Here is a 22,518-nt window from a genome sequence, read left to right as displayed (position 1 = left end):
TTCATTATTTTTTCCATCTATTTATGGCGGCGGTTCATTGGATAAGTCTGAACCGAGTGCCTAACTTAGTCGATAGATGATACATAATAAGAGGCTATAAAACGAGGTAGGAAGGTATATTATAGACCCACCAGTCGCGGCGCTTTACGCGCGCTGTGTCGCGTACTCACTCAATAAACCAGTATTACTCGACAATGGCTTTTATTAAATGAATCCCTACAATACTCCGTAAACCCCACCGTCGGGGAGAGAAGGAAAAGTCCCCAGAAGATTTTTCAATCACACCTAATCTAAGAAGTACTGAGATGGTCTTCTGTCGTCATGGTTGCTAAAGTTATTAAGGGTCAGCACATTTGTCAGCAGCTTGTCGCACTTTTCTACGCTTCTATCCTTTTCTGTTATTCAGAACCGTCATTTGTTAGAGCGAGAGCGACCACCGCGCGCGACATCTTCGTCGATGCGTCAAAGTATTTTTGTGATATGTCAAAGCTCATCTTGCGACGATTGTACTACTGACTATATAGTCGTTAATGTTTTGTAGAGCTGCGGCGGCGTCCTCTAATAATAAATACTTTATTTTCTCTCTCCCTTTCTTGATTATGATGGTATTTAGATCTCTAGTTATTTCCATGTTTTATATGATTCGGGGAGGGTAGGTCAAGAGAGTTTTCTTCAAAGTTTCGATGAATCACTCATTACTAGACAATACTGTGTCCCTATCCTTTCATCACTAATATTTTTTAACACTTATCGCATATATACAGGTGTTAGTGACATCGTAACGAACACTTTGTGGGATGACTCTGACCATGATTTTGAGTTAATATCAAGTGAAGTTTTCCACCGCAAAAGTATGGAACTGAAAAGAATTAAAAAAACACTAAATTTTTTATGAATTTTCCGACAGGAAATTCCACTTGATGTCAACGCAGAATCATGGTCTGAGTCATCCACCTTATTCGTTACGGTGTGACTAACACCCATACGTGCTTGTATGGCTACATGTACGTAATTATAGGTGTAACTGATATCGTAACTAATACTGAGAGGGATGATTCAGATCATTATACTGAGTTAATATCGAGTGGAATTTTCCATCGCATACATACATACATACATAAACTCACGCCCGTAATCCCAAATGGGGTGGGCAGAGCCACAAGTAATCAAAGACAACTTGCAGCCACTGTTGATACGAAGTCCTAAGATGGATATGATGAACCTTATGGTAAAATAATAATAAAAAAAAAAACAAATCATGAATTTTGCGACGGAAAATTCCTCTTGACATTCAACTCGGAGTCATGGTCTGAATCAACCCCTCAGTATTCGTTACGATGTATGTTACGACGTATTATTATGGTAACGATCTAGCGATGTCTCGCACGTTTTGTTTCGTTGCCTTTATTCAGGCAACAAATGTTGAGTTGTAAATATTTAAGTGCCGAAGGAGTATAAATAAAACACGAGCTCTGTAATGTATTGTGCAACGACATTAAGTATTCGAATCAGGCAGGTACATGTACATCGATGGTTTATAGATCGCAATGTGTCGTTAACGTCGATTTCTCAGCTTAGTAGTGCACTCTTATTTGCTGTACACAGAGCCAGGAGAGCGGGGCCAATGGGTCGCTTGCGGTTTGATAAACTATTCTCAAAAGGCTCTTAGCGCCTTAAGAGTCCAATATAACAACACATTTAGAATGCATTTAGGGCTGCCGCGCTGTTGCAGTGCGTCGGACACGTTTGCTGCGGTGCATACGGTTTCGCGGCCATTGCGTTTTTTTTTTTTTTTGACGTGACTTATTGTAGATTTGCCGCAGATGGCATTAACTACTTGGCCGGACAAATGGGGAGCGCTGAAGGCTCTCACCCACACTGAAGGCTCTCACCCACGGCCATTGCGTGGTGTCCGCAAAAACCGTACAAAATCTCACTCTTAACGTATAAGTGCGAGAGAGAAAAAGTTTGCGCGCGCTCCCCCTTACTCCTTAGCGGCTTACGGCCATTTAAGACTAAAGTAAAACCAAGAGGGGGTGAGGTTCGGCGTCCTATACGAATTGGTGCGGGACGGAGAGATACCGTTCTATTTATTCTATGCCAAAAAGCCGAAATCGAGTCTCGTGTCATGCGGCTGGTGCGCGACAACCCTAATTGCTTTCTAGCGATTGGATGGCCCCATTCTGAAACATTAGAATTCGGATTGGAGCCGTCTAGCAGAGCTTCACGGACCTCCGACGGACAGGCCCTCCAGACTCTTGCAAATAGTTTTGATGATTAGATTTTTTTAAACTTTGTATACTGACAAAGTTGTAAGATTTGGGCCGGTCACATACATTCGGAATTCCGTTTCGGAATTTCGATTGGAAATACTGTTTCGGGATTCCGTTATTATATCACACACATACGTTTACTTCCGTTTGGAATAACAAGGCTCAGTTGAGCGACGCTAGAACTTGAGTTCAGACATTCCGAATCAGATTAAATTTCGAACGGAAAAAAACTGTATGTATGTGGCTGATTCATAGATGTTGTATGGATTTAATGCGTTCGATATTACTAATCGATATTTCGAATCGAAATTCCGAATGTATGTGATCGGCCTTAATCAGAGTTAAATAGGTAACCAAAATTCGCGCCCCTACCCGCTTGTTCCGCTTTTTTGGCTCTGTGTGCATCATGCTTTGGTTGAAACAATATTTACATAATAATATATAATATAACTATATTAAAGACAATAATGTACACGGGTTCTTAAGAAATCGGCGAAGCGACTGAGTCGTCGCATATGGAAATGGTCTTTAAATTACATCTAATTATACATAACTATTATTATCACTATCGATCCAGATTCAAGATATTTTTGTATATAAAATAACAATATTAAACTCTCGGAACGATAACTGTGGAATATGCATATTGCGTTGTATGTAGTATAGTAGGTTTCTTGAATCTGGTCACAATAAGGATGAGCTTCTACTGAAGTCACTAAGGCGGAGACCAATCGCCGCGAAGGGGAGCGCTACAGAGCGTCCTCTCTCGCTCTCGCGGGCTGTGATTGGTCGATTTAATACGTCTCCGCTCGTGTCTTCTCCTCTTTGCTTAGTAGATACCCTTACTGTTGCATGAATAGTTAGTCAAGTCTCAGAAAATCAGATCTGCAAAAAGTATTCTATATGCGACAACTCCGACTCCGTAGACTAATATCTCAGGCAGTGGTCATGATGCATGGTGTGGTGGAGTGTTGGGGCAGCGTTCTCCTTGTCCCTGGTGAAGTGTTGGGTCTGCTGCTGCGGTGGAGCGGGCGCGAACTCCATCGGGGCGTCGTACTCGTCGCCGGAGCCGTCGGAGGCCTCCAGGTAACCAAACAGCCGCGCCGCGCCCGCCGCCCGGCCCTCGCGTCGCCGCGCGCCGCCTGTATCCAACGTTGCTTTGAAAACTGAGGATAAACGGTTACATACATACACAAACTAATTATAGTTACTGTGTAGGTACCATGTCACATTAACTTTTTTGACAAATTGAACTGTAAGTCTCAGTAAATGTCAAATATGTTAGTGCGACAGAGTCCTAAAGTGGGTACATTATATTGCTCATGACTGTACACCGGCTTGCTCCTCAAACGGGTAGCCCCGATATCGGACTTACACCGGAGTTATAAATTTATCTTAAGCGGTTTTGGGACATAGTTGGCTTGACCATTACAGACGGCGATACAGGTCACCAGCTAACACATTGGTCTATTAGAAAACTAAGTGAGGTGTAGGTAGTTAGTTCATCGTACGATGGATGTGCCTCTAACTACCCCATTAGGATATAGTTGTGTTAAATATAACTCGCGCCTATTTCTCACCGGGGTACGGAGACTATGGAATTCCATCTGCTTCGATTCTCACACACTTCTTTTGCTTCTTATACATTCTTCAATCCTCGGTTGCTAAAGTTCTATGTAATTGAATGCATTTTTTTTTATAAAACTATATAAATTCCTCTATAAATATTAAATTGGGATGCTTTCGTATATGAACTTGTGAATTTGCATGGTACGTACGAACGCCTGTCTACGCTACGACAATCAACTTTCGACGACACAGTGTGCGTTCTCATATTGTTTGAAGGGATTCTTCCTGCATGTTCGTACGCATCCATAGGTATCTACGTGCGAGACGAATTCGTAGGAATACGCATCCAAAATGCCTATTAATAAAACTAAGGATTTCAAATATATCGTACTATTAGTCCCGGCATTGCCGACGCTAGTAGGCACGACGCCTGGCTGTTCGGTCTGCGTGGCGGGCGCCTGAGTCACGTAGCCGGTCGTTACCGCCGGCTGCGCAGGCGCCGCGCGCGACACGCCCGTCGAGGGCACCTTCAGATTGCGGCTCTCTATGTGGCTGCAAGGAAATTACATTTTATAGTAAGTAACCAAAAGTGCATGACTTCGCGATAATTATAGTTCTGATCAGCCACATCACATAGTGAATATTTTTTCTTTCTTTCTTTCTGAATCGTCTGAAACAGACATGTGAGTACCCTCGGAGTTGAGATGGACAGAGATTTGGCAAGAAAATAAGGGATAGACAAGGCGGTTACGGAATGGTGGCCAAGGGAAGGTATATGATATTGAGGACGACCACCAGCCCGATGGTCGGATGACATTGTGAGGTACGACGGAACAGTGGACGAGACTTGCACAGGACCGTAAAGGATGGCGTGAAAGTAAGGCCGATACTCAGCACTGGGTGGATACAGGCTGAGTAGATAGTACCCTCGGAAAGAGATAAGAAGTAGCTACTGTTACAACGGTTCATGAGCATCTTCGCTATGGAGACTTATGAAGAAAGAAAACTTATGAAGATGGTTTAAAATCCTTTTACAAATACCTACATCAATGCAAACACCGCAGAACGCAGGACTCTTAACGATCAATGTTGTCTCAAGATACTACATTTTTCAACGGACAACTTTTGCTGTCGTTCGGGTATTCTTACATTATACTTAATATACTGCTAGTACCTATGTAATTATTAATCATATAAGCATATTTTTTGCTAACGTGTGAGTTGTGAGGTGGATTACCGACCTCATCAACCCTAGTATCAGGGGTACTACTGAGCCGCCATAGGACCCATGAACATTTCTCATGTAACGACTACTTACTTACATCTAAGCATTAACTGGGACCAACGGCTTAACGTGCCTTCCATGGATCATCTTACGTTCGGATATTGAGGGGATCAGCCTGTAATATCCTAACCAAACTAGGGATCACATAGTGATTATTGGGATATGTCCCCACCGGGATTCGAACCCGGGACTTCCGTATCGTGAGCACAGCGCTCAACCACTGGATAGGAGACCGTTGCAGGGCATTGCTATATGGTATTTAAGATTCAATAAATAATACTAATTATAAAAAAAATATATTAGCGTAGAGGACTTACTGGGCCTCTCTCAAGTGCTGAGCTAACTGTTGCTGGTCATCGGCCAAGTAGGGGCATTTCCCGCAGGCCTTCTTATTGTGCACCTTGTGCACGTGTGTGGCCAGGCGCTCCGCCCTCGCCGCCTTGTACTCGCAGAGGGAGCAGGCAAATGGCTTCAGGTGCGTGTTGAGGTGCCGCTTGAGACACCAGTTGTCGACCCCTGACCACGCGCAGTAGCAGCACGCGTAGCGGCGCTCCCCTTGCTGTTGACAAGTTGCGCGTGAGTGAATGTTGATAGATAATGCTTTTATACTGTCATCTGACATCGATAATTCCGAATACATCCCGCTTAGGGACGGTACTAAAAAGTATCGGCGTCCGAAGAACGTAATATACGATCCGGACGACCCGATTACTCTAGCCATAGAGGCAGCCAATCAGCTCGCGACACCAAACACTTAACCCCGATACCGACCCCGCCGTGGTCGACGATTCCCTCATTCAGCGCTTATCGCTATCGACCCACTAGGGTCGATTAATCCTTTCAAATATTCTTCCTCTCAGACGATGACCTGAGCCGAGGTTCGCGCCCAACTGGGTCTTAAACGTTGTACCGGATGAGATCCTTCAACGCTCCCCATTTGTCCGGCCAAGTAGTTAATGCCATCTGCGGCAAATCTACAATAAGTCACGTCAAAAAAAATGACATCGATAAGAATGCAAATTGACTATATGTGACATTTTATAGCATATCTCAAAAATAGTATTTTTTTATAACATTCTCTGCAAAATTGTTAACTTGTTAATCTCTATTTCTCTATCTATTTATCTTTGTGAGAATTGATAGATTTAAATCACTATGTGATAAGAGTAACGACTAACCTGACATATTAGAGCGCTTACATCATTATCTACCTACTCTCTCTCTTAATAACATAAGCACTATGTAGTGCTTGGTGAGGTGCGGGTAATTAAATCAGCACCTCACCAAGCTTTCTGTTCTTCCAAGGTGGGAGCCGCAAGAGCAAGATGATAGCGGTAGTCAGTGTGGTGCCGCCGTCTATAATGGTCGAGGCAACTGTATATTTCTTAACTGGATAATTTTAATAACATTCTCTGCAAACTTCAACCATCTTTGTGAGAAATCATAGAATTCACTCACTATGTGATAAGTGATGTCTAACTTGAGACATTAGAGCGCCTTTCTACTTTCCTATCTAATAGATATGAAAAAATTCAAAACAGAACTCACAATCACCTTTCTTCTGGCGGCGACAGCGGTGGGTTGCGGCGAGGGCGCGGCCAGGGGCGGAGGCGCTGGCTGTGGCGCGGGAGCTGGCTTGTGCGCCGGGGGCTCCGCCTTGGCCAGCACCGGGCGCTCCAACTTCACCGGCGGCACGCGGTACTCCAGCGTCGGCTGCGTCGGCACCGGTGTCGGCTCGCTCGCTGTTTTACATTATAAATTACTGGCGACCCACCCCGGCGTTGCACGGGTAGTGTATTTTGTGAGTTTGTCGATAGCTTTAAAAATAAAATAATTTCCTTTAAACTTACACCCCTTCATTTTACCCCTTTGTAAATGTTCCCCTAGAGCGTGGCGCGTGGCTCTTAAATTAGTGATGATGAAGTCACCTTTCGCTTTTAAATTACAAGTAAGTATATGGATTACATTATTATTTTCAGTGTTTTGTCTAATTGGCAACACTTACAACAGGTTGAACCAATCACCTGGTTCCATAACTTCTTTCCTAAGTTGGCCGCGAGCCCAGACGCTTTCAACAGCTGTATTTGATGATAAGATATTATGGTCAACAGAAATAGATGCTATATTTTATTTACACCTTTTTTTGGGTATAAATTGTATAATTCAATAAATAAAATAATTCGTCAGGGGCCTTTGGCGGCTCAATAATAACCTTAGGGTTGATGAGGTTGGTCATTCACCTCACAACCTACACGATAGAGAGTTGTATAATTTTCCTTTCATTCTGAATTTGAATCACAAGCATAAAACAAACAAGACAACGTATAGAAAGGACAGTCTTGACCTAACACCCCGTTTGGCCGGCCAATTAGTTTATAATGTCTGTGGCAAATCTACGTCATACCGATACGAGCTTGCCCCCTAATATGCGGGCCACTCGAGTCTGTAGGAGACGTAAGGAGCGCGCGCTGACTGTTCGTCTCGCTCGCACGGGGTAAGGCGGTAAACAGGGTGTTAGTGACATCGTAACGAATACTGAGGGGGATGATTCAAACCATGATTCTGAGTTAATATCAAGTGGAATTTTCCGTCGCAAAATTCATGTAATTTTTGATGCTTTTTAAAATTCTTTTCAATTCTATACTTCTGCGATTTTCCGATAAGAAAATTTCACTAGATAATGAGCTGAATCATCCCCCTTAGTATTTGTTACGATGTCACTTACTACACTCTAAGTATATACAAGTAGATAGAGTGTTAGTGATATCGTAACAAATACTGAGTGGTATGATTCAGTATATGATTCTGAGTGGATATCAAGTGGATTTTCTTGTCGGAAAATTCAGAATCATGGCCTGAATCATCCCTCAAAGTTCTCGTTACGATGTCACTAACACCCTATTATATACATCATCTGTGTAGTGTGAGAATGAGATTTTTGTATGGAGTGTCTGGGGTGTGTCGCAAGTAGAATTACCTGGCTTACTGTAATAAATAGGTGTAGCTGCCGGCACTACTACGGGCTGAGGTTGCGGTTGCGGCTGTTGTTGTTGTTGTTGTTGCTGCTGTTGTTGTTGCTGCTGCTGTTGTTGCGGTTGCTGTTGTTGCGGCGACTTGACCGTTGAGCGCCGGATCCGGTTTAAGTCGTACCTGATGATAAAGGTACTGGTTAGGTTATACTTGATTAGAGTTAGATAGACTATTTCTAGGATAATTTCTATATAAGAAAATGATAACTTGCACGTTACTGAAGTACTTTGTATCTTAGTTTTTTTTAAATTAATCCTTACAAGAGCGGCAAAGATCTTCAGCTTATGTAAAATTTGAATCTAGACAGAGACAATATAAAATTTGTTTATTACCTAAGTATGTTAAAAAAGGAGTGAGCCTATTAGGTAGGTACCTACTTCTTTAAATGTTAAATATAAACATGGAAATATTTACTCACGGCTGGTCACGATGCATGCGTAGGAAGTGTTTCTTGACGTGGTCCGCACGGTTGAACTGCTTGTGGCAGAGATAGCAGTGGAACGGCTTTTCATCTCGATGGATATTCTCGTGGCGCGTGAAGAGGTCTCGCCGGTCCGTGGCGTAGGGGCAGGCCTGGCAGACGTATCGTTTGCCGCCGTCTGGGCCCGCGGCTGCGCCCGCGCCGGCCTCCGCGTCCGCCGGTGCCGGACTTTCCACGCTACCAGCGCGCCGCTCGGTACGGGATTGCTCCACCTACAATTATGCCCCTTATTTTTAACCTACAATTAAGCCGTCTTCCGCATTATAACCTGTAGGGCAAATATCGACTATCATGCGAGGAGATCCCTCCTGATCGCAGGAATGCTCGAAAAGTAATGGTAAAGTTGCAGCCTATCACATATAATATACATTGCCGGTAAAGTGGCTATGGAATTTGAGAAGTAGTAGCGCTATCGTAGTTATGTTTGCAGGAGTAGTGGTAAAAGACAGTGGGGTTGAACCGGTGACAGCGGTTCTCATACAGTCATGAGCAATATAGGACCCACTTTAGGACTCTGTCGCACTAACATATTTGACATCTAGTGAGACTTACAGTTTAATTTGTCAAAAAAGTTAATGTGACATGGTACCAAAGTGTATACATATTAATGCTCGTGACCGTACATAATGAGCGTGACGGCCTTTTCATCTTTATTATATTCCGTGGTATAAGTAGGTAACAAATATTGCCAATATATTCGGTCCATCCGCAGGCAGAACGAGGCATCTTTACTGTTACTACTCTACCACAGATTAGTAACACTTTAACGGCCTCCGTGGTCCAATGGTTGAGCGTCGGGCTCACGATCCGCAGGCCCCGGGTTCGAATCATAAAAATCACTTTGTGATCCCTAGTTTGGTTAGGACATTACAGGCTGCTCACCTGATTGTCCGGAAGATTCGTGCTTCGGAAGGCACGTTAACTACTTACTGATGTAAGTATGTAGTCGTTACATGAACCATGTACTTTGGCGGCTCAGTAATAACCCTGACACCAGGGTTGATGAGGTTGGTCTTCCAACGATAAGAAGAAGTAATACTTAAAAAAATACATTTTGTAGGACTGTTGCTTTCCTTGCATGTTACTCTTTCATATCAAATTGCTTATGATAACTATAATTTATAAAATATGTACCTTAGTTTTCAACCGCTGCAGGTATCTAGTAAGATCGGCAAGGGCAGGATTGTCCCGGAGGAGGTGGTCGGCCGCCGCGGGATCCGAGTGATGATCGCGGGCCAAGTGTGTGCGCACCCCTCTTGCCCAGCCTGACGCGAACCCGCAACCAGCCAGGGGACATTGAAAGGCCCTGGCTTGCGAGTGGGTCCCTAGCCAGTGCTCTGCTACTCTAGCCAGGAACCCCACGCACTCACACTCGCAGCACTTGAAGAGTCGTTGAGCTGGGTTGTAGGATGCTACTCTTGAGTGCGCCCACGCCAGCGGCTCGTCTGCTGACGTCCATCGGTCTTCGGCTGTAGGGTCGATGCGCGGTGTGAAGTTCGCCTGTTGAAACACACAATACATTACTACACACGGCGATGGTCCGTGTTTGAAAGGTACGTTAAGCAGTTGGTCCCAGTTACTACTTACTGATGTAAATACGCAGCCGTTACATGAGCCATGTCAGGCGCCTTTGGCGGCTCAATAATAACCCTGACACCAGGGTTGATGAGGTTGGTAATCAACCTTATAACTCACACGATAGAAGAAGACTACACACAATTACTATATCCCAATTGGGGTAGGCAGACGTACATCACCGCAAGATCCCACACCTCACCGAGCTTGGTGTTAGACCAACGTGATAGGTACCACTGCTAAGCAAAGGCCCATTACTTTTTCAACCTTGAAGATCGGCATGTCATCTTTTTTGGGGTTGCAAGTAAAGTTTCAACTTTTTAATAGCGTAAGATGAAAATGCCATTTTTTCAAATTGTTTTGTTATTCGACTACGTCTCTTAAATGTAAGCTGAATCTTCACATTTGTGGACATACATACATACATAAACTCACGCCTATTTCCCATCGGGTTAAGCAGAGACTATGGAATTTCATTTGCTTTGATCCTGACACACTTCTCTTGCTTCCTCCACATTCATCAATCGTCATACACGCACGCCGGTGAACCGAACCTTTTCTAAGGATATCTCCAATTTGTGAACATCTTCTAATATACAATTTTCTAATAATATAAACTAACTTGTAAAATTCCAGGTGGCGGGAAGCCATTCTGCATGAGGGCAGCAAGTCCCCAAGCAGTGATATGTTCTTCTGGCCTCAAGTCATCGTCCAAGTCTCTCTCCGCTGCTGGGAACTCCACTCCCACCACGCCTACTCCCACTGAGGTCTCTTCTCCGTACAGCTTCTTCGTGATCTCCTTGAACATATCCTCACAGTCCAGCGTGAGGGACACCCCCGCGCCGCCTTCCATGGTCGGGTAATCTTATTCTGGAAAGTAAAGGCTTGGTCTTTATGTTGTGTGCAAGATATTCTAGACTTTGAAGATGGATAAGTACTCCAACATATGTTACAGGGCAAGACGTTTCTGTGACATGACGTATCAGACGTGGACGATACTCTACCGCCATCTGAAAGTGAAGGCTGCAACTTATTCTTTTCAGGCTAAGAGAGTTAAGTTAGTAAGAGTCGAAATTTTCACTTGTAGGAGATGTTGTATACTGTGCTGATAACTTTTTGAGTGGTGTCGACATTTAAACTAGAGTGAGGATATGAAGGCAAAGGGTGAGGGGTGAGTGGGGGCGGGTGCAGAGTGCAGGCGCGGGGGGCGCCACAGGGCTGCACCACCCGCGCCTACTCGCGCCACACACGGGCACCCGGCACCCGCCGGGCTGGGGGGCCACAGGGATGCAGTTGAACGGTCGGAGCTCTGACCTACTAACTGAAACCTACCAGAATCAACCAGCACCCCTGCTCACCCAGTACGACATTACGCCTCCCAGCTTACTACATTAACATAATACGCAGCAATTACTAATCAACCAAAAATTACGTAAAGCTGCAACGACAGCAGAAAGGTACCTTGGCTGTATCGATCTGAACGAGTCGATAACGAGAGATAACCGAACGAATTGCAGCACTAGATAAAAAATATAATACAAAGGAGATATAGGATGTAGGCCGTCTTGGGATGTAGGTGCGTAAAGGGCGGCAATCGATCGCGCGGGGAGGGGGGCGCCGAGCGGGCGTTGCGCGCGGGCTCACCTGCACGGAGCGAGCGAGCGGACGCGAGGCCGGGGCGGCGCGCCGGCCGCGACTGCGGGCGGCATCGATCGCCGACCCCCGGCCACCTCGGCCCGACTCCCCACACCCACCGCCCTTTCATTCAATCGTATCGACTGCGCGGCCCCGTGATAAGCCCGCTATCGCGCCCTTCTCGCCTCACACAAGCTTTATTTCCTCGCAGTCTTGCCGCTGACGCCTCATGATTTACAGCACGATACAAGTCTCAATAAGGTTCACAATGATTCACTTATCACTTACGACTGTAATTACGCGTCTCGTCTCTTTCGCACGTACCGACTAATGTAAGTATGCGAAAGTGAAATAGAAATACGATTTCAGGCTCATACGTCAATACTTACAGACAACATTCAGACACTTTTTTGTTAGTCATTCTTTCAGGATATTTTTTAACGTTTATAATCTATAATAGGTATACTTGTAAGTTTACATTTACAATCATGAATTTAAGATATATATATTTAATTTAATATTCGCCCTTGCTGTAATATTAATACATAAGTTGTTCGTTTAGCTTTAATTAAACCTGTTCTTTTGCGTAGAGCCCTTTTTTGGGTAATTTATACTTTTATTAAGCTCGTGTAATGAGTGAGTGTTCGTCCGCGATAAACATTGTAATTTAAAGCAATTATGTTTTATGTTATTAAAATTGTAATGAATTCGAAATTTAGAGCTTTTAACTTCCCCATTAAACTTTGCGTGGTTTATTTAAACACATTTACGGATATCACGTTGGTGTAACAGAAAGCTCGGTGAGGTTACTTAGTCAGAGGTATATAACTAAGTACTAAGTGGGTACTTAGTTTGTCTTGCAATACCTCTGATTACCCCTATTGGGATATTGTCGTAAGTTTATGTTATGTGACGGTTATTTTATTTCTTTTGTATAGTAGGGCGACAGTTAACTTCAATAGTCTTCTATCGTGTGCGTTCCAACCTCATCAACCCTGGTGTCAGGGCTATTACTGAGCCGCCAAAGGCCACTGACATGGCTCATGTATCGATTATTCACTTACATCTGTAAGTAGTAACCGGGACCCACGGCTTGCCTTCCAAAGGACGGATCCTCTTACTTTCGGACAATCAGGTGGTCATCCTGTAATGCTCTAATCAAACTAGGGATCACAAAGTGATTTTTGTGCTAATGGGATTCGAACCCGGGACCGCCGAATCGTAAGCCCAACGCTCAGCCACAACTTGAAAGTTTATTTTCATTTTTGCAATCCCAACCTACTTATTTAAATTTAACAGGTTCCCAACTGGATACATTTTTTTTATCGATAAATGGTTGATTTGGTAATGGTCGGGACGCGCGCTGAATATATTCATTGGCTATTTTAAATAAACCGGCCAAACCATGAATGATTGGTTTCGTTGGAACTAGCGCGCGGCGTAACAAATTGACCTCCCTACAGGGTGGCGTAGCCAGCGTAGCCGCCGCCTACGTGCTACGCCGTAGGCTATGCTACACACGTTATGAGGCCTACCCTGCGACCTTTTAAAAAGTGATCTTTTTTGGACATTAATTGTCATGTTTCTTGCTACTAAATGTTTTAATAAAAATCGGATTTTTGTGGAATAAAATAACAATATTTTGTAGGCACTCCTACGACCAAACATAAACACGAACAGCCTACACATAATCTGAAATTGATCAAAGGTCTCTCATAGTAATTTGATATTATTAATTCGGAGAGTTTGCTACTTAGCATTTTTTATTTTTTGTTTCCATATTTTTTGGTTAATTAAGGCCGCCCAAATTGTAATGTATTCATGTGTTATGTCTGATTGTTGAATTTAGTTCCGTGCAATAAAGTATATTTGATTTGATTTGATTTAATTGAGGGAAGGCCTGTGCCAGCAGTGGGACGTATTTAAAGGCTGTTTATGTAGTGTTCGTTTTTGTATCTTTGTATTTCCTGTGACAACAGACAAACAGTTTTTCTGGTAGAAACTTCTTCCAGTAGACCGGGCAGAATCAATTTATTGCCCTATAACCTTATGTAATATTTCTCTTTAAATCCTTAGTAAAGCAAAGTCAGTTGCCGTGACTGGTAATACTTAGCTAGTTTTAGCTCTGCGTGACTCGATACAACATAATTGTTTTCGACGCTTCCTTTCGTAAAAGTATTTTTAAAATACGCTGTTTTATAAGACGATTAGTGATTCGTAGGAAAGCCCATTATTAGCATAGATTCTAAGATTAGTTTTTGTATATCGTTCGAAGTAATCAGCTTGTAGTCGATAGTTTTCACATTAAATTATTTTAGTAAATCCGTGGTAGCCCTGTTCGGAGAAAGAGTGATTTACATCATCAGTTCGAATCCTGTTTCGGGCTTGAACCACTTATGAGTTTGAACTCATGTTTGGATCATAGGTAATTGATTTCACGTGCTTTTCGTGGTGGAGGATTAGTGCCCGGTCGATGGCAATAGGCGCCTTTTTAACTTCACTCCTCCGTGGTCCAGTGGTTTGAGCGTTGGGCTCACAATCCGGCGGTCCCGGGTTCAAATCCCGGTGGGGACAGATCACGAAAATCACTTTGTGATCCCTAGTTTGGTTATAGGAAATTATAGGCTGATCACCTGATTGTCCGAAAGAAAGATGATCCGTGCTTCGGAAGGCACGTTAAGCCGTTGGTCCCGGTTACTACTTACTGATGTAAGTAGTCGTGACATGAGCCATGCCAGGGGTCTTTGGCGGCTCAATAGTAACCCTGACACCAGGGTTGATGGGGTTGGTAATCTACCTTACAACCCACATGATAAGAAGAAGATGCAGTATTAATTTTAATTAAGAAATAAATAATGGTTCCCAGTTTGTTTTCTTACTGTTTATGGCTGTATATAACTCTGTTGGGGTTACCAGCGTGAGCTATGTATGTTAGTTGGGACTGTGTTCATTGTTTAACTGAACTATAATTTTCTCTAAACACTCCGGACATCTTCCTTGTGGCCCTTCCATTCGCTACCCGAGCCCGGCCAAACGGAGAGTCATTTTAACAGTAAAAACTTACAAACTTGCTACTCTGTTTATTTACCCCATAATCCACATCCACACTAATCAGTCGTAAAATGTTGTAAATTATATGCCACTATGGTCCTGTGGTACAGTCATGAGCAATATAATGTACCCACTTTAGGACTCTGTCGCACTAACATATTTGATATTTAGTGAGACTTACAGTTCAATTTGTCAAAAAAGTTAATGTGACATGGTACCAAAGTGTATACATATTAATGCTCGTGACCGTACACCGGGTTGCCTCTCAAACCGCCGGACTTCCACCAATGAGTTATTAATTAATTTTAAGTGCAGTTACCACTGACACAGTTGGGTCGTCCTTTATAGACGGCGATACGGCTCACCACTTTCGGAGGACTCACAGAAAGTTCGGTGAGATGTGGGTACTTAGTTCATCTTGCGATGGATGTACTTTTGACTATTCCAATTGGGCTATAATCGTGAGCTTATGTTCTGTTATTCTTCGTTCATTAAACAATTCAGGCGAGCACACTACAAAAAGAATATAGTATTAACTGTTAGTGTTAACTAGATATTAAGGGGCAACTTGCTACCTAACCCAATCTAACAGTATATACAGCTAGATAGTCTGACCTACTACAGCTTTATTATACTTCTTCTATCGTGTGGGTTGTGAGGTGAATTACCAACCTCATCAATCCTGATGTCAGGGTTCTTATTGAGCCGCCAAAGGCCCCTGACATGGCTCATGTAACGATTACTCACTTACATCAGTAAGTAGTAACCGAGACCACCGACTTAACGTGCCTTCCGAAGCACGGATCATTTTACTTTCAGTCAATCAGGTGATCTGTCTGTAATGTCCTAACCAAACTGGGGATCACAAAGATGAATTTTGTGATATGTCGATCCCGGGACCCCCGGATCGTGGGCTCAACGCTCAACCACTGGACCACAGAGGCCGTTTAGAGCTTTATTATATAAAGTATTCTAATCTTTATTTATAATATTGGATAATATATCAATCGTGATAGACTGAGACTGAGACTGTCCTTTGTTTGGTAAGGACTTTTCAGGCTTGAATCACCTGATTGTTCCAAAAAGTAAGATGATTCCGTGCTTCGGAGGGCACGTTAAGACGTTGGTCCCGGGTATTAGCCGTAAAAACACCTTCACCAACCCGCATTGGAGCAGCGTGGTGAAGTATGTTCCATACCCCCTCCGGTTGATTGAGGGGAGGCCTGTGCCCAGCAGTGGGACGTATATAGGCTGTTTATGTTTATGTTTTGTTTATGATAGACATGTTCGGAGAATGCGCGACCTACATCTTGGTGTCACAGGTTCAAATCCCGGCTGGGGCTCTAACCCACTTCTATCGACTTTTATAAGATGTTTTTATTTGCAAGTTTCAATTCACGTTTGGATCATCTAATAGGTAATTGATATCACATGGTTTCCAGGTTTATTGCCCAGTTAATGACAACAGGCGCGTCCTCAATTATACATGTGACTTAAACGTAGCTGGCGAGAAGTGGGTGTACGGTCAGGAGCTTTAATATGATACACTTTGGTACCATGTCACATTAACTTTTTTGACAAATTGAACTGTCATCATCATCAGCCCATAAACGTCCCCACTGCTGGGGCACGGGCCTTCCCTATGGATGGATAGGGAGATCGGACCTTAAACCACCACGCGGGCCCAGTGTAGATTGGTGGTTATTAACGACTGCTAATGCAGCCTAGCCGGGACCAACGGCTTAACGTGCCTTCCGAAGCACGGAGGAGCTCGAGATGAAAACTTTTTTTTTGTGGTCACCCATCCTATGACCGGCCTCTGCGAAAGTTGCTTTACTTCAACAATCGCGGACCGAGCGCGTTTACCGCTGCGCCATCAAGCTCAGAAATTGAACTGTAAGTCTCACTAAATGTCAAATATGTTAGTGCGACACAGTCCTAGAGTGGGTACATTGTATTGCTCATGACTGTATATCGATACACCTCTGCCTCCCCCTTGGGGACACAGGCGTGATGCTATTGTATCCTATAGTGTGCTTGTGTCTGTGGTTTTCTTAGCGACCTAGTTTCTCATGCCAACCAGCCACTTGTAAGACAGAACAACAAAGGAGACAATTCTTTTACAGGTTTGATATACAGCGCTATTTGTCTGTTTCATTTCACTAGCTTTGCGAAATACTGTGTGGTTTTGTTATGTTATATCTACCTCTCCCTCCTCTGCTTACCCCTTTGGGGTTACAGGCGTGTATCAGAATTTGAATTCAGGACTAAGTAGCTACTTTACTGTTGTCTTGTCTATTGTCTAAAGGACCATGACCAAAAGTGCATGAGACCCGTCCTCTCCTTCCAACAGATACTTTATTAAGTGAAGTGTTTTCATTAGTATTTGTAAAAAGATTACCAATCATTTTTAACTTCAAAGTCCATGGGGTTTAGAAATAAAATAAAAAAGGTTTGTCAAAAAATGATGACAATGACGTGAGGAGCCCGGTCTGCGATTGTTGAAGTTAAGCAACTTTCGCAAAGGCCGGTCATAGGATGGGTGACCACAAAAAAATAAAAAGTTTTCATCTCGAGCTCCTCCGTGCTTCGGAAGGCACGTTAAGTTAAGTTGGTCCCGGCTGCATTAGCAGTCGTTAATAACCATCAATCGGCACTGGGCCCGCGTGATGGTTTAAGGCCCGATCTCCCTATCCATCCATAGGGAAGGCCCGTGCCCCAGCAGTGGGGACGTTAATGGGCTGATGATGATGATGATGATGTACCCAAAATCATACTAAAAAACTGGATTCGGACTAAACCCCCCGTATTTCGAGAGAGTCACCATAATTAGAACAAAAATATCAACTTGTTAAGACGCTTCGAATAAGATATGGTCTGAAATCTGTTCGTGGAGGGGGACGTTTTGACTCATTGTCCTTTATTTTATTCTTATTCTTATTTTAATTCCAATGTAAACAACACAACAGTAGAAGGTTAGTTGCTCATTTCTAAATTCAAATTCAACGGGGTTAAAAACGTCACATCAAAGCAATTCATCTAAAAAGCAATATTGCTATTTGCCATTTGATTGCGTTGCGCACTTAATTTTATATGCGCAAATGTCAACTGCAATATTGCTTTTTTAGATGAATTGCTTCGATGTGGTCTTTTTAAACCATTCCTGTTCAAAAACACATTATTTTTTTTCGATTTTCGTAATTAATTTTTCAGGAAGAGTGCAGCAGAGGTTATACAAATTATAGGGAAGTATGTGGGTGCATTACATAATACGTAGATGATTTTTTTAAGAGTTGTAAATGTTGAAACGTATGTATGTTTCAACATACATAAACTCACGCTATTTCCCACTCAAATATTTCCCACCGGGGTAAGCAGAGACTATAGAATTCCATTTGCTTCGATCCTGACACACTTCTCTTGCTTCCTCCACATTCATCAATTGCTGCATACACGCACGCCAGTTCAAAACGTTGATACTATTTAAGATAATAGTAAAAAAATAATAAAAATAAAAAAGATTATTTCAGTAACATTTGGTACATAGCATTAAGTAAGGGTTGGAACTTCCTTTTAATAATAATAATAATAATACTTTTTCCCCACAGAGAGCAATGTCCAGAATCGCATGATGTGAGAGTCGAAACTTGTCGCAATACTTCTAATGATGGTGTTAGAACTGGACATTACTCTCTGCATGAGAGAAGCAACACGTTTCCTTAATACAGCTGCAAAACCATCTGTGCGCCAAAAACAGAACATCCCAGAGGCACTACAATATCTAGGCAACCGAAACATTGCTCTAAATACATCATTATATTGGATACGCAGGACACTGTGCGATTGCTTGGTATAGGTAGAGTAAAGACTTGCTATTGAACTAATTTATTTGTTTGAAGATCAGTAGTATGTACGATTCTTGACATGCTTTACAAAGAAAGCATGCAAAGAAAGCAGAAATTTAGTTCTGTGCAATAAAGTATATTTGATTTGATTTGATTAAAGTACTTAATAAAAATAATGGATACATTTATTCCAGATTACCATATCCAATAGATTACTACTAAAAATATGCTTGTATTAGGTGACTCCGCTATAGTAAGTAAGTAGTTTGCAATAATTAATCATGACTACCCCACGCTCGACTCCTACCTCATAATATCTCACAGGATTAATACTGAAGGAATGTTCTCAAACGACCCACGCAGCTGTAACCTGACCTATAGACTCGACTGTGAGGGCGTCAGTGGCTTCAGACTACGCTTGTCAAGGTTCCCAAGACCTGAGGGCTTATTGTACAACTTCAACATCTTCAAAGTAACCTTAACACGTTTTGTGTTCCGCTAAAATGTCAATATGTTGAACCACTTTTGCCAAACTAGGGGTTAGCTAAGTTGCGAACGATTTCGATGCAGTAAGGAAAGGTGTTAGTGACATCGTAACGAATACTGAGGGGGATAATTCAGACCATGATTCTGAGTTAATATCAAGTGAAATATCCTGCCGGAAAATTCATAAAAATGTTGATGTTTTTTTTATTATTTTCAGTTCCATACTGATGCGACGGAACATTTCACTTGATATCAACTCATGGCCTGAATCATCCCTCAAAGTTTTCGTTACGATGTCACTAACACCCTTTATTTTTATCACTGTTGCTGTCGTTTTGTTTATATATTATATTCATCAAATGTGTATATATATATATATATATATATATATATATATATATATATATATATATCCTACAACAGCGACCACAGTCTCTTCTCTCGTGTGCTCGAATGTGACTGACAAAGCCAAACTTTGTTTAAAACACCCGGTCACATTGGAGGCTATTACTATATGTCCATGGACAGCTATTCTGCGTTTTGCATAAAACTATAATAAACAACGTATCTGTTTTTTCTAATTACATACATACATAAACTCACGCCCGTAATCCCTAATGGGGTGGGCAGAGCCACAAGTAATCAAAGACAACTTGCAGCCACTGTTGATACGATGTCGTAAGCTGGATATGATGAACCTTATGGTGATAAGTGATCAGCCTATCGCCCATAACATTAGTCCATCATGTTAGAGGACACAATCCCTCTGTCGATTTTTACGACATGCCCGGGAAGACAAGCAGCTGAACGTTTTCTATGTTTTTTATTTGCTCCCAGAACAGCATAGAAGCTTTTTTTTCTTATTCTAAAGCTAAATAAATATTTTATCTATATATCTAATCGTTTGCAACTTAGTTAAGGCCCCAGTTTTGATTCGCAAAGATTAGTAATGCGGTTGGTAGTAGAATTAGGCCATAAGGCGTCTAAACCGAATGATGACTTAAAAGAAGCCATTTATTATAAAAAAATGAGAGTTTTTATGATTATAACTATAATATGACGCATTAATAACGCCTATTATTGTTACGTTAAGTTTTTGTAACCCACCCACCCCAACACCCGCCCGTCTCCGGTTGATTGAGAGGAGGCCTGTGCCCAGCAGTGGGACGTATATAGGCTATTTATGTTATGTTATGTTAAGTTTTTGTAAAAAAGAAAATGTTTTTATATAAAACACCGAAGTTAATTTATTTATTATCATTATCATCATTCATTAAAATACAATTAGTCACCAACCCGCAGTGGAGCAGCGTGGTGGAGTATGCTCCATACCCCCTCCGGTTGATTGACGGGAGGCCTGTGCCCAGCATTGGGACATATACAGGCTATTTATGTTTTATGTAGTCACAATTAAAGTAATAATAATAATAATAAATTAATTTATTCCTGATTACCATGTCTAATAAATAAATAAAATTGAAACTAAAATTCATAATTATGATTATATTTATAAAAATAAAATTAATGATTATATCTGAAATTCGGCGTGGAGGCTTCGGCAGAGTTCGTGTTGGAGGCTGTCGGGCCACTTGCAATAAAATATAGTAAAAATATAATGTTTTAATTCATTTTGCACAATACAATAGAAACATTCATAACTATTCCATATCAGTTTGTCTTAATTTATCCTTGGCATATGTATAGGATTCTTGTTAGGTTAGGATATCCGACAAACCTACAGAAAGCTTTTCCTAATACAAACACATTATGTTGAAACGCTTGCTTGCTATACTTTTTTGTGAATATGATATACATCTCTGCCTACCCCTATACAGATACAGGCGTCATGTTTTATGTAAGCATATAGTTTTATACTTTTATGTAGGGTGGTGGCTCCTGTTGCTATAATATTTTATTATGTTATGCTATGTATCTTTGTAAAGCATGTCAAGAATCGTACATACTACTGATCTTCAAACAAATAAATTAGTTCAATAGCAAGTCTTTACCTACCTATCCCAGAAAGGGTTACAGGCGTGGTTTTTTTATGTAGATTTGACCTAAATAAGCCGCGTTTTGACCCCAATGAGATCCACCTTGTTCATCAGAATTCTTAAGCCCGCTCAAGACATTTACAAACGTTTTTACTTTATTCCGAAAGGGCGTAAACACCTTGGCGCAGAATTTATCACCGACTTTATTGTAAAGGAATAAGATGGAGATCGTGCGACGTTTGGTGGGCTGAGTGTGCCAATCAACAAGAGATTCATCAAATGTGTATATTAGTTGTTTCCGGTGGTTCCGCCCGTGTGAAATTGTCCGTACGGTGGCGGCAGTGAGGCGGCGTATGTCAATAGTTGCCTCCTTTGTTATGCTAGTTAGCACGGTTTGCGCTGACAATTACATTATTATCGTCAACCGTTTCCGGCGCTAGACGTTGAATAATTTATTGCCGCCGGTTTTAGGATGTTTGTATCGATTTCTTTGTGTCTTTTCACATGTCTTTATTGGTTTGGTTTTGTTAATATTAGGTAACTAGGTCAAGTACAAGTACATGAGATGAAAAAGTCTTGTGAGTTTGGATTGATTAGTCTGAATCATAACTCAATATATTATATATAACATTGCATTACGCTTATTACGTTTGTGTCCCCGAAGGGGTAGGCAGAGGTGTATAGTATACACACCACTCTCCAGCTACGTTTATACCCCAAGTATATATATATGACATATATAGGCATTGCTATCTCTGCGTCATTTCTCGTTACGCTGTATTCGTAGCGGTTAGGTACCTACTTACCTTGCTGAGAAACGTAACGTAGTACGATGCGTATGCGAATTATGTTATAAAACCATCAATGTAGCGGCCGCAATGGCTATGGATCGAGTTTTCTATCTAGCGCAGGCCGAGCTACTGCTGCGATTGATAATTTCCATTCCGCTTTATCTCGTGAAGTTCCTATCTTTATTCCACGGCCGGTGGCGTGTCTCTTCCGCCTCGGAACACGTCAGGCTGCGACTGTAACGCGATGCTCATAGATTTATCTACTCGTCGAGCGCTAGTTTCAGAGCATTTCAGGGCAGACGCACTGGGAGTCGGCGGCGTGTGTCGGCGGCGGCGGCGGCAGGGCGCAGACTCGCGCGCGCGGGGCGGGGCCGCGCGGTCGATGTCAGTCGCGCCCTGCTCGCGGCCGAGAGAGTCGCTCCTTCCCGTGGGCCGCGCGCCGCACATGCCGCGCCCGCGCCGCCGCTAGCGCCGGCATGGCCGCCGGCGCGCCCGCCGCCCGA

The 22,518-nt window shown here is 42.5% G+C and overlaps 1 protein-coding gene across 2 annotated transcripts; it reads right to left on the bottom strand.

Moving 5' to 3' along the window:
- Positions 1-1,503: 1,503 nt before the first annotated feature.
- On the bottom strand, positions 1,504-22,508 carry LOC126373105 (protein charlatan-like). Of its 2 annotated transcripts, none has more exons than XM_050019106.1 (9): positions 22,031-22,508; positions 10,836-11,083; positions 9,773-10,138; positions 8,576-8,850; positions 8,105-8,277; positions 6,676-6,869; positions 5,445-5,686; positions 4,234-4,394; positions 1,504-3,439 (listed from the first exon to the last, which is right to left on the bottom strand). In XM_050019106.1, the coding sequence occupies exons 2-9, from the start codon at positions 11,064-11,066 to the stop codon at positions 3,201-3,203; spliced, it is 1,881 nt and encodes a 626-aa protein (XP_049875063.1). In that variant the 5' UTR covers positions 11,067-11,083; positions 22,031-22,508; the 3' UTR covers positions 1,504-3,200. The 2 variants fall into 2 exon arrangements, with proteins under 2 accessions (XP_049875063.1, XP_049875062.1); XM_050019105.1 differs by lacking the exon at positions 22,031-22,508 and adding an exon at positions 11,675-11,844.
- Positions 22,509-22,518: the final 10 nt, after the last annotated feature.

This window comes from Pectinophora gossypiella, chromosome 15 (assembly GCF_024362695.1).
Source record: "Pectinophora gossypiella chromosome 15, ilPecGoss1.1, whole genome shotgun sequence".
Classification (NCBI taxonomy): domain Eukaryota; kingdom Metazoa; phylum Arthropoda; class Insecta; order Lepidoptera; family Gelechiidae; genus Pectinophora; species Pectinophora gossypiella.
The sequence above is the reverse complement of the archived record's forward strand: the minus strand, read 5'-3'. Positions and strand labels throughout refer to the sequence as shown.

Coding starts and splice junctions, on each gene's coding strand:
- LOC126373105 (XM_050019106.1), bottom strand. CDS start 11,066: ATGGAAGGCGGCGCGGGGGTGTCCCTCACGCTGGACTGTGAGGATATG. Junction 4,395..5,444: donor CAGCACTTGAGAGAGGCCCA/GTAAGTCCTCTA, acceptor ATTTCCTTGCAG/CCACATAGAGAGCCGCAATC. Junction 3,440..4,233: donor CGGCAATGCCGGGACTAATA/GTACGATATATT, acceptor GTTTATCCTCAG/TTTTCAAAGCAACGTTGGAT.